The sequence below is a fragment of the Cyprinus carpio genome, chromosome B24, assembly GCF_018340385.1.
Source record: "Cyprinus carpio isolate SPL01 chromosome B24, ASM1834038v1, whole genome shotgun sequence".
Classification (NCBI taxonomy): Eukaryota; Metazoa; Chordata; class Actinopteri; order Cypriniformes; family Cyprinidae; genus Cyprinus; species Cyprinus carpio.
Genome location: NC_056620.1, coordinates 14,483,639 through 14,496,018, shown reverse-complemented (window position 1 = coordinate 14,496,018; position 12,380 = coordinate 14,483,639). Strand labels below are relative to the sequence as shown.

At 36.7% G+C, this 12,380-nt stretch overlaps 1 protein-coding gene across 4 annotated transcripts in view; it reads left to right on the top strand.

Annotated features, from left to right (window-relative positions):
- ctnnd2a (catenin (cadherin-associated protein), delta 2a) overlaps positions 1-12,380 on the top strand; it is a 318,097-nt gene that overhangs the window by 163,712 nt on the left and 142,005 nt on the right. For all 4 annotated transcript variants that reach the window (XM_042752176.1, XM_042752179.1, XM_042752178.1 and 1 more), the window contains one exon: positions 8,136-8,327. In XM_042752176.1, coding sequence (XP_042608110.1) covers positions 8,136-8,327 — 192 coding nt within the window. The remainder of the gene's footprint in view (positions 1-8,135; positions 8,328-12,380) is intronic.

The window sequence follows — 12,380 nt, the reverse complement described above, 5'->3', positions numbered from 1 at the left end:
TTGTCGGTGAGAGGCTGATGATGTGTGTCATTACAGCCGGAGGCTGTGCGAGAGACAATAGCAGAGTTGGACTCTTACTAAGACCTAGAAAGATGGACTTTAGTGCTTGTCTTACTTCTGCAAAAGCAAAACTATGTGCAAGTGTAGGGTAAATCAGAGTAAACGGTACAGAAACATGGTGTTTTGAGGAAAAGCAAGTTTATCACTTCACATGAGCATCAGTGTGAAAGCATTATAAAAATACAGGCCTATTTAGAGAAAATCTATTTGTAGAGTTAGAAATTTCTTGCCTTTTTGAAAGTAAAGACTCTGTATTTTGCTATTATTTTTTTTTATTTAAGACTCTTTATATAAGACTCTGTATTTTGTTATTATTATTTTAATATTTTAAATTATTTGTTTTATCTATTTTAATCTAAAGGAGAGGTTACTTTCAAGCTTAAGAAGATATGGTTTATGATAGAAGATAAGTTAATGATAGTAGATTTTTGTGACAAAAGTAGAATAAGCCACTTGAAGTCAGTTTTCTTTGCTTTTTCTTAAGTTGTTGGCTATAAATAAATAAAAAAACTCACTTTAAAATGTAATTGTCATTTTTGGGTAAACTATTCTATTATTATAATTTGTATTATTACTGTTATTGTTATTATTATTATTATTATTATAGGTTGTGTTTAATATAATTGTTTGTTTGTGCATGTGTGTATGTGTGTGTGTGTGTGTGTGTGTATATATATATATAGATCTATATATATATATATATATATATATATATATATATATATATATATATATATATATATATATACAGCATAGCACCTTTATGATGTTTCAGGTCTTTCGAATATCATACACCCTCGCCCAGGTGACCCGACCAGACCCCGGCCTATATACAGTATATATTAGGGGTATAACAATACATGTATTCATATTGAACTGTTCGGTACGAGGCTTCCGGTTCGGTACGCATTACAAACTGAATGGTTCGTTGGACAAATCCTATTACATTTGGAAAATAAAAGAGCTTTAAGAGTGTGAAATATAATGTTCTCAGTGCCACTGCACTCAAAAAGGCAGCCCAAATTACATAACAGGCAACGTGCTGTCTGCCCCACGATAACCTCCCTTTGCTGGATTGCGACGAAAGACGATGATATTGTATCGACGAAAGCTAGCGATATTGTCAAAAACATCAATTATTGGCGATATTAAGAGGACTTGGCATCTCCAATTAGTGTAGATCTGTTACATTCTTATTTTTTTTAGGCCTGTTATTATTATGAAGTAACTTTTGTTATTAATTTAAAATTACAATTAATTTGCCCCGCAATATTAGCGTATAACTTACGCACTGTGAGGATAACAAAAGATTAGGCTATTTACTCCTCAATTACCAGGTTGTAAAAAAAAGTATTTTAAAACAGGTCTATTATACAATGAATTATAGGCCTATAATTCAAATATTAACACTGCAGTCATCAATAAATGTCAATAAAATAAAAAGCTTTAGCCTATTTCTAGTACTGACTTTCAAAAACAACCTGTTTAACACGAAAGACGATCTTGTATCGATAGCTAGAGATATTGCCAAAAACATAAATTATTGGCATATATATAAATATATATATGTATATATAAAACAACATTATAATTGATCAGTTAAATGCGTCTTTGCTGACTGAAAATATTAATTACATTTGACAAAACAAAATTTAATTGTAATGAGATTGAGATAATGTCACATTAATACAAAGTATTAATTAAAAATACATACATATCAATATAATTTATTATTTTATAAAAACGAAGTGTGATCATCATCTCAATAAAGAAATCTGATTCAGAAGTCAGAATAATACAGTTCAAAAGGCTGTTTTGGTTGTCAGTCAATGTAAAGTAGCAACCTGACGCATTAACACAATTTAACTGATGTGCGGTCATCTCTAGGTGTATTGAATTTTTAAACTGCATCGAACATCCAATCAAATTTTAGAGCTGGAACTATCTGTATTTCTAAATTAGATAAATTGACAGGATTCGTCTTAGCATTAAATTAGCTTGTACATTAGATCCAAAACTCCATCTATCATCCTCACGCTTTAATGACAGCAAAAAGAAAACACGATGCACAGCCAATGTTCAGATGCCTGAAGCGCTATTAACACTTCGTCTGTGATTAGACGGTGAAGAGGTGCTTCAGAGAGCTTGTCTAAGTTGTTCCAAATGTGTACCAGATGTATAAACCTATTTATTCAGCCAGCAGTATCAAAGGCTCGTGGATTTCTCTTTTAGATGTAATGTTTCATCATTAGGTGGGTAGGGAGCGTGAGGGGAGATCGGACGGATGTTACATGCATCTCCTCACAAGATATGGGAAAGCTTTTGCTAGTTTGTATAGGTGTCTGTGCAGGAGCCCCTGACCCGTCAGTCCAAATCCTCCACCTGGACAAAGAGTTTAGCCACGAAATTGCCTTTGAAAAGCTGTGATTCTCCTGCAGTGAGACGTGCTCCTATCAAAGGCGCTTGTAAACACTTGGACCTGTTGGCAACATCTGAGACGAGGTGTCTCTATCTGTTGCCCTCTCAGTTTCTCTCTGTTCTTACATGTCTCTTCTTGTACTCCTGCTTGCCTGTCAGTCTTTCTATCTGCCCGGTCAGCCATCTGTCCGTCTCTCAGGATGCCCATGTCTCTCAATGAAGAGACCAGCATATGTTGAGCTTTAGATGCTGCTGTTCCCACTAGGATTTTTCACTAGCTTAACCAGCAAGGCTTCTGTTTTCAATCAGCTCCTCCAGAGTGAATGGCACAAATATGCAGGCAGACCAGCAACAAACCAGCATAAACCAGCCTGGACCAGTATAGAAATTGGCTGGAAGTCTTCATTCTTCTATCTACCTCAAGAGTTTTCACAAATTTTCAATGTCAAGGAAGTCTGAATGTGAAGACATACTTTCACAAAAATATTAAGTATAAAATATGAATATGTAAATTCCGAAAATTAAATAATTGGCTTTTTAAATTGTCACAGTGCCAAAATCATAATTGTTAAAACAGCTTTTTTTCACATGAAAAAGGCTCATTTATACTATATATATATATATATATATATATATATATATATATATATATATATATATATATATATATATACTGTATATAAAGTATAAAATACAATGACATTTTGTTTCATAAATTGAATACTTGCCCTTTAATTTGTTGCAGTCCTTCAAAAAAAAATGTTAAATATATTTTCTGGAAAAATGAAATTCTTTTGTATTTTTGTAGCGTTCATATTTAAACTAAAATGTCATTGTCTGGGGAATATTTACTTTGTATTATACTTAATTAGTAGTAATATTTTAATTTATATATATACATTATATACATATTCAGTATATGCTGATTTAAACTACTACAAAAAGAGAATTAAAGAAATATAAACCAAAATATTTTGAATATTAATAATTTTATTTATTAATTATTTATTTAGTACTCACACAAACAGACAGACAGATAGACATATAGATAGATAGATGCTTTTTACTCTTTTTGTGGGAAAAAAAAATCTCTCTTTCCTACGTTTTTCCACAGACCCCCAAGCAGCCCCCTTGGGGTCCCTAGACACCAGTTTAAAAACCTCTGGTTTTCCCATCATATGTTGGTGTTATCTACAAAAGTAAATGTCTTATTCTCTGAATCTCATGTCATTCATCTTTTCCACCTGGTCAGAAGAAAATATAGCTTCTCAGATGATAAAGCAGAGAGAGATAGAGAGAGGTTCCAGGGATTGAGGATGTATCCCGATGGATCTCCCTCAGCACTAAGGAAATCAGGTTAGGGAAGAGGGGCATTTGTCTGCCGGACACTGATAAGATGATTACACACAATGCCCTGTATATCTCCAGCTTCTTATTCTCTGAACATTGCACAATTATGTCCTGCGAAGCAACAGAGCACCAGAGCAGATCAGACATTGCAGTAGTGTGACGATTAACATCCATGTGCGTGTTTAGTTCCAGAGGCCTTGAGGAAGCATCTCTGTTCTGCTGATTGTTTGCGTTGCTGTTTAGAGTAGTACATCACTGACAATCCGTGAAAACCAATAAGACGAGCTGCCAAGATATAGAGAAACCTCCAGTCCTAAAGATTGTGTGTGTGTGGGTGTATGGCATCCCTGTAGGCCGTCGCAAAGCTGGGATATAAAGTGTGTGGATCAATGCGAGTATGTGAGTGAATGTTGAGTTAGCATTTGCCTTCCTCCTGTGTCTAAGGTTCATAGACATCATCTTAACGCTCTCCTTCATGCTCTCTGGAGATCCCAGCATGCACTCATAAACAAGAAGGGAAGGATAACTAGGGCTGTGTCCATAAAATCATATGTCAATATTAGGGATGCACCCAATGTTCTTCAACCGAAATTATTTGGCCGAAAATAGCAAAAAAAATCTCTTTTTAATAAGCGAAAAGGCCGAATAGTATGTACTGAAAAATGACTAACGCGATCAAATGGAGATGCACACTAATGCAGCAGACATGTCGGCAGTGTGAAAGTATTTAAAACTATCAGAGAAAGTTACAGAAATCTTTACAAGCACGAAACACCGACGGCGAGAGACTGTTTAGTGCTGCATCACATCTCCAATGAGAAGAAGAGGTGGCTAACGCTGGTGGTTAGGTTACTGTATGACGGTTGAAATCGCAAAATGGCCTCAGATGATTAGTATATAAACTGCTGAATGTTATATTTTATAATGCACGCATAAATTGCATGTACTGTATTCTGATAGCGCTGCACAAGCTCGCGGCGCAAGGTTTCAAAGTCAAAAGCACAATCAAAATCCGTGCTGAACTTGTTACTCGTCAGTTGCTCAGTAACATTTTTGTGAATTTTTTTAAAGGCATGTGACGATGTGATACATATGACAAACATCTTACCAAATTCTTCATGAGAATCATTTATAAATCTGGATGCTATTGTCAACAAAAAGAAGCACTGAGATCTTCCTGCGGGTTTCCAACAAAATAAAAGCTGCGAAAAAGCAACAACTCCATCGACATTCATAAATGATAGTATTGTAATTTTACTTTCATTCTGTAAAATAAAATAAAAAAGACAATAATAATGATAATAATAATTACCCTACAACAGCTGCCTTTATTTGTACAGTAGAAGATACATGCCTGATTCAAGTCTCAAAAATGGCCAAAAAATATTATTTTACTAACTTTTTAATTTTAAGTTAAATTGTGCTTTGTTGGTTTTAATGTCTGCTAGAATGTAAAAAGAAAAATGTTCAGTGTTAAGTAAATATTTTTAAATTGTTGTTTTGTAATTTACTTTTTATTTGAAAAGCAGGACAAAACAGTAAAAAGCACTTTATTTTATGTGTTTGGTTTTGAGTTTTTTGTTGTGTGTTTATTTTTGTTTTGCTTATGTAAAAATACTACAGGTGCTGGTCATATAATTAGAATGTCATCAAAAAGTTGATTTATTTCACTAATTCCATTCAAAAAGTAAAACTTGTATATTACTGTATATTCATTCATTACACACAGACTCATATATTTCAAATGTTTATTTCTTTTAATTTTGATGATTCTAACTGACAACTAAGGAAAATCCCAAATTCAGTATCTCAGAAAATTAGAATATAACTTAAGACCAATACAAAGAAAGGATTTTTAAAAATCTTGGCCAAACTAAAAAGTATAAAAATGAAAAGTATGAGCATGTACAGCACTCAATACTTAGTTGGGGCTCCTTTTGCCTGAATTACTGCAGCAATGCAGCGTGTCATGAAGTCGATCAGTCTGTGGCACTGCTCAGGTGTTATGAGAGCCCAGGTTGCTCTGATAGTGGCCTACAGCTCTTTTGCATTGTTGGGTCTGGCATATCGCATCTTCCTCTTCCCAATACCCCATAGATTTTCTATGGGGTTAAGGTCAGGCGAGTTTGCTGGCCAATTAAGAACAGGGATACCATGGTCCTTAAACCAGGTACTGAAAGCTTTGGCACTGTGTGCAGGTGCCAAGTCCTGTTGGAAAATGAAATCTGCATCTCCATAAAGTTGGTCAGCAGCAAGGAAGCATGAAGTGCTCTAAAACTTCCTGGTATACGGCTGCGTTGACCTTGGACCTCAGAAAACACAGTGGACCAACACCAGCAGATGACATGGCACCCCAAACCATCACTGACTGTGGGAACTTTACACTGGACCTCAAGAAATGTGGATTGTGTGCCTCTTCTCTCTTCCTCCAGACTCTGGGACTCTGATTATGATTGGATGTGGAAAATTTACTTTGGTCATAGAGAATTGTTTTTTGTTTGTCAGCAGCAGTCCAGTCCTTTTTGAAGCGAGACGCTTCTGACGCTGTCTGTTGTTCAAGAGTGGCTTGACACAAGTAATGCGACAGCTGAAACCCATGTCTTGCATATGTCTTTGTGTAGTGGTTCTTGAAGCAATGACTCTAGCTGCAGTCCACTCTTTGTGAATCTCCCCCACATTTTTGAATGGGTTTTGTTTCACAATCCTCTCCAGGGTGCGGTTATCCCTATTGCTTGTACACTTTTTTCCATCACATATTTTCCTTCCCTTCGCCTCTCTATTAATGTGCTTGGACTCAGAGCTCTGTAAACAGCCAGCCTCTTTTGCAATGATCTTTTGTGTCTTGCCCTCCTTGTGCAAGGTGTCAATGGTCGTCTTTTGGACAACTGTCAATTCAGCAGTCTTCCCCATGATTGTGTAGTCTACAGAACTAGACTGAGAGACCATTTAAAGGCTTTGCAGGTGTTTTGAGTTAATTAACTGACTAGAGTGTGGCACCAGGTGTCTTCAATATTGAACCTTTTCACAATATTCTAATTTTCTGATATACTGAATTTGGGATTTTCCTTAGTTGTCAGTTATAACCATAAAAAAAAAAAAAAAAATAAATAAACATTTGAAATAAATCAGTCTGTGTGTAATGAATGAATATAATATACAAGTTTCACTTTTTGAATGGAATTAGTGAAATAAATCAACTTTTTGATGATATTCTAATTATATGACCAGCACCTGTATACTTGTATCAAGGTTTTAAAAATTGTAATAAAAAAACACCGTTTTGGAAACAAACTCTTCATTTATTCAAATTTTTCAGTAATAATTAGTAATAATTATTTTAGAATTAAAATGTCATGTATTTTAGAGTATTAAAATGTAATATAGAAAATATAAAGTATATGAATATATTATTTGCTTAATTTAAATATTAATTTAAATGTTTAAATAATAATGATAATATGTGATCATTTATGTAATATGTGGTTCTTTGTGTATTATATATAAATGTAATAAATTATTTAAATATGACTTTAATATAAATAATTATTCCTATTTTAAAATAATATTTAGTAATAGTATTTAATAACACTCACTTTGTATACACACATACACATGTGTAAACAATATTCATGTTATTAAAATAATTATTTTGTGTATTTGGTGTAATGAAATGTGTTTATGCGGTTTAAGGTTCAAAAAACACATTATTTTCTATATACTGTACATTATTGCTTCTCCTCTATGCCCCGCCTTTCTGAAATGCGTCGTTTTTTACAAACTTCATCGGTCTGAAAAGCGAGGTGTGCTCTGATTGGCCAGCTATCCAGTGCTTTGTGATTGGCCGAATGCCTCAAGCGTGTGACGGAAATGTTATGCCCCTTGTCATACTTTGATACGTGTCCCGGTCAGAACGTGACAAGACTGAGTCCCTGTAGACTTCTACCAAGCCTAGATATATAAATATAGCGTGGATGACTTTGGAGATTCTGAGTAACATTTGTCTTTCTCCTGTGGGTCAAAAGGTTCATAAACATCAACTTCATACTTTCCTTGTTGTTTTCCAGAGATACACTCTAGATCAGGAAAGAAATATTGACTAATTTGCTTTCTGATGCCTTGGACAAGTTGTGATTGACAGATCTAGTGTGATAGCTAACAGCTTATGTGCATTATGGGATCAGCATAAAAATGTGTTTACACTGCCATATCGTTCTGATTCATAAGGGGGACATGGTTTCCAAGACTTTTTCCTCCAAGTTAAAATTATCATCACTAACAGGGAACTGCTTCTTTCGTGTCTCTTTCAGGATCTCGAGGTTCGTACAGCAGTCAACACGCTCACCTGGGCCCCGAGCTGAGGCCCCTGCAGTCCCCTGAGCACCACATCGATCCCATATATGAAGACAGAGTCTACCAGAAAGTCCCTATGAGAAGCTTGAGCCAGAGCCAGGGAGAAGCACTCCCTCCGGGCCACACTGGAACCTACCGGAATAACACGGGTAAAGTTTAGTCACACTCTCTCTGTGTGCGTGAGTGCTAAAATGTGTTAATCCCCAAGTTACCAACCTCCAGGATTTCTGCTAGAGAGCCAAATCCTTAGAGAGCATTTATCCAAATCGGACACGGTTCTTGCTCACAGCCGAGTGGTGACCTCATTAGAATTAATCGGAGTTTTAACTTAGAGGGTTTTACGTGTCTTACCATATCACAATAAAACACCTCAGCAGTCTTTTTCAATTAGCACATTCTTCATCTTATCTTGATTTTAGCTCAGGTATAGTGTGTTAATCTTATCAGTCTCGCCAGTTTTGTTGCTGCTATTTTTAGTTCCTTACATCTCAATGAGATAGTGTAGTAGTGTGAATTCAGCTCAAGAGCGTGAGATTGATGACTTGATTACAAAGACTGTGCCAATACAGTCATAATGATATATCATGATTTTTTATATAGTTCATCAATACTTTAGGTCCTTGGATTGATATTCATTCATTCATTCATATATATATATATATATATATATATATATATATATATATATATATATATATATATATATATATATACATACAAACCTGATTCCAAAAAAGTTGGGACACTGTACAAATTGTGAGTATATCGGGTTTGTATATATAAACATTTTCAACAATTCAGCTGTCTAATCATTTAAAATTTATGACAATGTTACAAATCAATGTCAGGATTATTGTAATTACTTTTTTTTTCTACAAATGTTTTTGTGTATGATTACCTGACATAGCTCTCAGCAGTATTGAAGAAGAGGCATCTCTGCAAATTGAAATTAAGTAATGCAGCTTTTTAGTAGTAAAATTGTTCTGTTGATTGGATTGCAAATGTAGCATTGACGCTATACTTTTTTGTGTGTTTGAAAAAACAACAGATATTGTCATTTTGATTGGATTTGCTAGATTTCAAAAAATGTGAAGTGATGTTGAGCTGAAAATCAACACCTTAGAATGGCAGCGATCCAATAAGTGAGTGTGGAAGGATGCAGCATAACAGGGTCTCATAGCAGCCCTGGAGCAGAAAATGCAGTGCAACTCTCACCTGGCTAAGTTGTGCAGATAAATTCTGTACGGTCTGTTTTAATTGGGGTCTGCGGTGGTAATTTCCTGCGCTTGCTGCTGTCTTTCAGTGACCTTTGAGAAGTGGAGCTTATAATGTACCTCAGGGACTTTATTCCTTTTCAAAATTGTTGCCTCTGCCTAATGGTACGGCAGCATCAGCAGACTGTCTCTTCTGGCTTTCTTGGCTCTGAGCTCTCACATATCACAGTCCTTTTATTTTCTCACCCTCAAGATGTTACTGTGCTTTAAAAGGAAAATTGAGAGCACTGGCTTGCTTAGATAAACAAAACAGAACAAGGGCAGTTCTGTCTCTAATTTCCTTTGAATAGAGCTAAAATACGATTAAACAGGTAAATGAAGCAATTAAATCCGTGTCATTGCAGTGGTTTTCTGTCTGTTGCTAAAGGTCGACTGAAGCTAAAGTGCCCGTCTGCTACAGGACTCCAACTAAAGCTATTTACACCCTTAAGAAACTGAATTTAAGACATTGTATAATCCTGCCTGAGCACTTCAATTAAAAATTAAAAATTCAGATTCATAATGTATAAGTTTCCAGCGTTGAGTTGTGGCACTTGTGCTCATTACTGCTGTATTATTTTCATTACAGTCTATGTTACTAATTAAGCTCTATATCTTCATCTGGAGACCTCAGTTGTACTGTGAAACTTGGCTCACTATGTAACCATTTTCATATGTGAAAAAGGCTCAGAAATGGCTGTATACTAGTTAAAATATGCATGTAAGAATATGAGGACCCCTAAGCTTTTGAATGTCTTGACACTAATGTCTTCAAATTGCTTTTCAGAACAAGTTTGATCTCTGCCAGGGCTGTTTGTTAGCTTAGCCACCTCTGAACTGCACATTGACTTTCTGTTGCATTTTGCAAAGTCTTTTTTTATCTACCTTGAGGCTGAATGTGTTTACATTGTAGATATTAGAGCCTGACTGATATGGGTTTTTTGGGTGCCAATACCGATATTAGGGAGTAAAAAAGACAGATAGCGATATATCGGCCGATATTCTTTGTGTAGGCTCTATTATAGTACAGTATAGTCAAAAGTTTGGACACACTTCCCATTCGTGTATCCAAACTTTTGACTGGTACTGTATTCTATATATAGTATATAGCCTACATAAACAGAATATATATACATAAACACATTTTTTGCAATTAAAACTCAAATGTGGTGATCAAACACTTGGAGTGGAGGCAGGGTATTTAACAATTTAACAATAAACTTTTATTATTCAAAATGAGTCTGACATCAGTGCACTTAACAGTATGTACAGTGGAGTTGATATATACAATATTAAGCAGAGTATGTACAGAATATAAATAGGAGTGCAATGTAGGGTTATATGTACATTATATCACCCTGCAGCCCAAGACTGGTTGCCCACTGAAGCTAAGCAGGGCTGAGCATGGTCAGTACCTGGATGGGAGACCTCCTGGGAAAACTAGGTTGCTGTTGGAAGAGGTGTTAGTGAAGCCAGCAGGGGGTCTATGTGGGTCCTAGCGCCCCAGTGTAGTGACGGGGACACTATACTGTCAACAAGCACCGTCTTTCGGATGAGACGTTAAACCGAGGTCCTGACTCTCTGTGGTCATTAAAAATCCCATGGCACTTCTCGTAAAAGAGTAGGGGTGTAACCCCGGTGTCCTGGCCAAATTGTCCCCTTGGCCTTTGTCAGTCATGGCCTCCTAATAATCCCCAACCACTCGATTGGCTCTGTCTCTCTCTTCTCTCCACCTGTAGCTGGTCTGTGGTGAGCGCACTGGCGCCGTTGTCCTTTGACAGGCTTCGCATCATCCAAGTGGATGCTGTACACTGGTGGTGGTTGAGGAGAGACCCCCCCCCACACACATGATTGTAAAGCGCTTTGGGTGTACAACAATACACAATAAAGCACTATATAAATGCATAATTAATTAATTAATTCATTCATTCATTCATTCATTCATTATGAACAGCAGCAATGTAAGAACAGTGGTAATAAATACAGTTGGTTGTGTGTACAATAGTATTGTTAAATAATGGATTCTTTGCAAAATATCAGTAGTGCAATAATATTTTGTTTACTGTGCTTTGTACAGTAACAACGTTAGACAGTGTACAGTGTAATAGCTTGAATAATGTACAGTCTATGCAAAATGTGAGTAGTGCAAACACATATTTGTAAAGTACTGTGACCAATGCAGTAAGAGAGCAGGTGCCAGATAGATTGGTGGTGTTGGGTTCAGAAGGGTCAAAGCCTCGGGGAAGAAGCTCTTCCTGAGCCTACTAGTGCGAGAGCGTAGGCTCCTGTAACGCCTGCCGGATGAAAGGAGGGTAAAAAGTCCATGGTTAGGGTGTGAGGCATCCTTGATGATGTCCCTTGCCCTGCCCAGGCAACGCTTGTGATAAATGTTCTCAGTGGTAGTTAACTGGGTGCCGGTGATCCGTTGAGCAGTTTTCACCACCCGCTGGAGTGCTTTGCGGTCAGATGCAGAGCAATTTCTGTACCACACTGCGATGCAGTTTGTGTATGTGCTCAATGGTACAGCGGTAGAATTCAACTAGGATCCTGGGACTCAGGTGAACTTTCTTAAGGTTCCATAGGAAGTAAATGTGCTGCTGTGCCTTTTTGACCTGGGTGGAGGTGTTTAGGGACCAGGCGAGGTCATCAGAGATGTGGATGCCAAGGAACTTGAAACTCGACACACGCTCCACAACAGCTCTATTGATGAAGATGGGGGTGTGTGCATGACTCCTAGTCCACCTGAAGTCCACAATGATCTCCTTGTCTTCTGGTTGTTTAGTTCCAGATTTGTTGGTGGCACACCACACAGCCAGGTGCTGCACCTCATCCCTGTAGGCTGACTCATCATCATCTTTGATCAGACCTACCACCGTGGTGTCATCTGCAAATTTGATTATGGTGTTGGCGCCATAAACAGGAGCGCAGTCATGGGTGAATAAGGAGTAC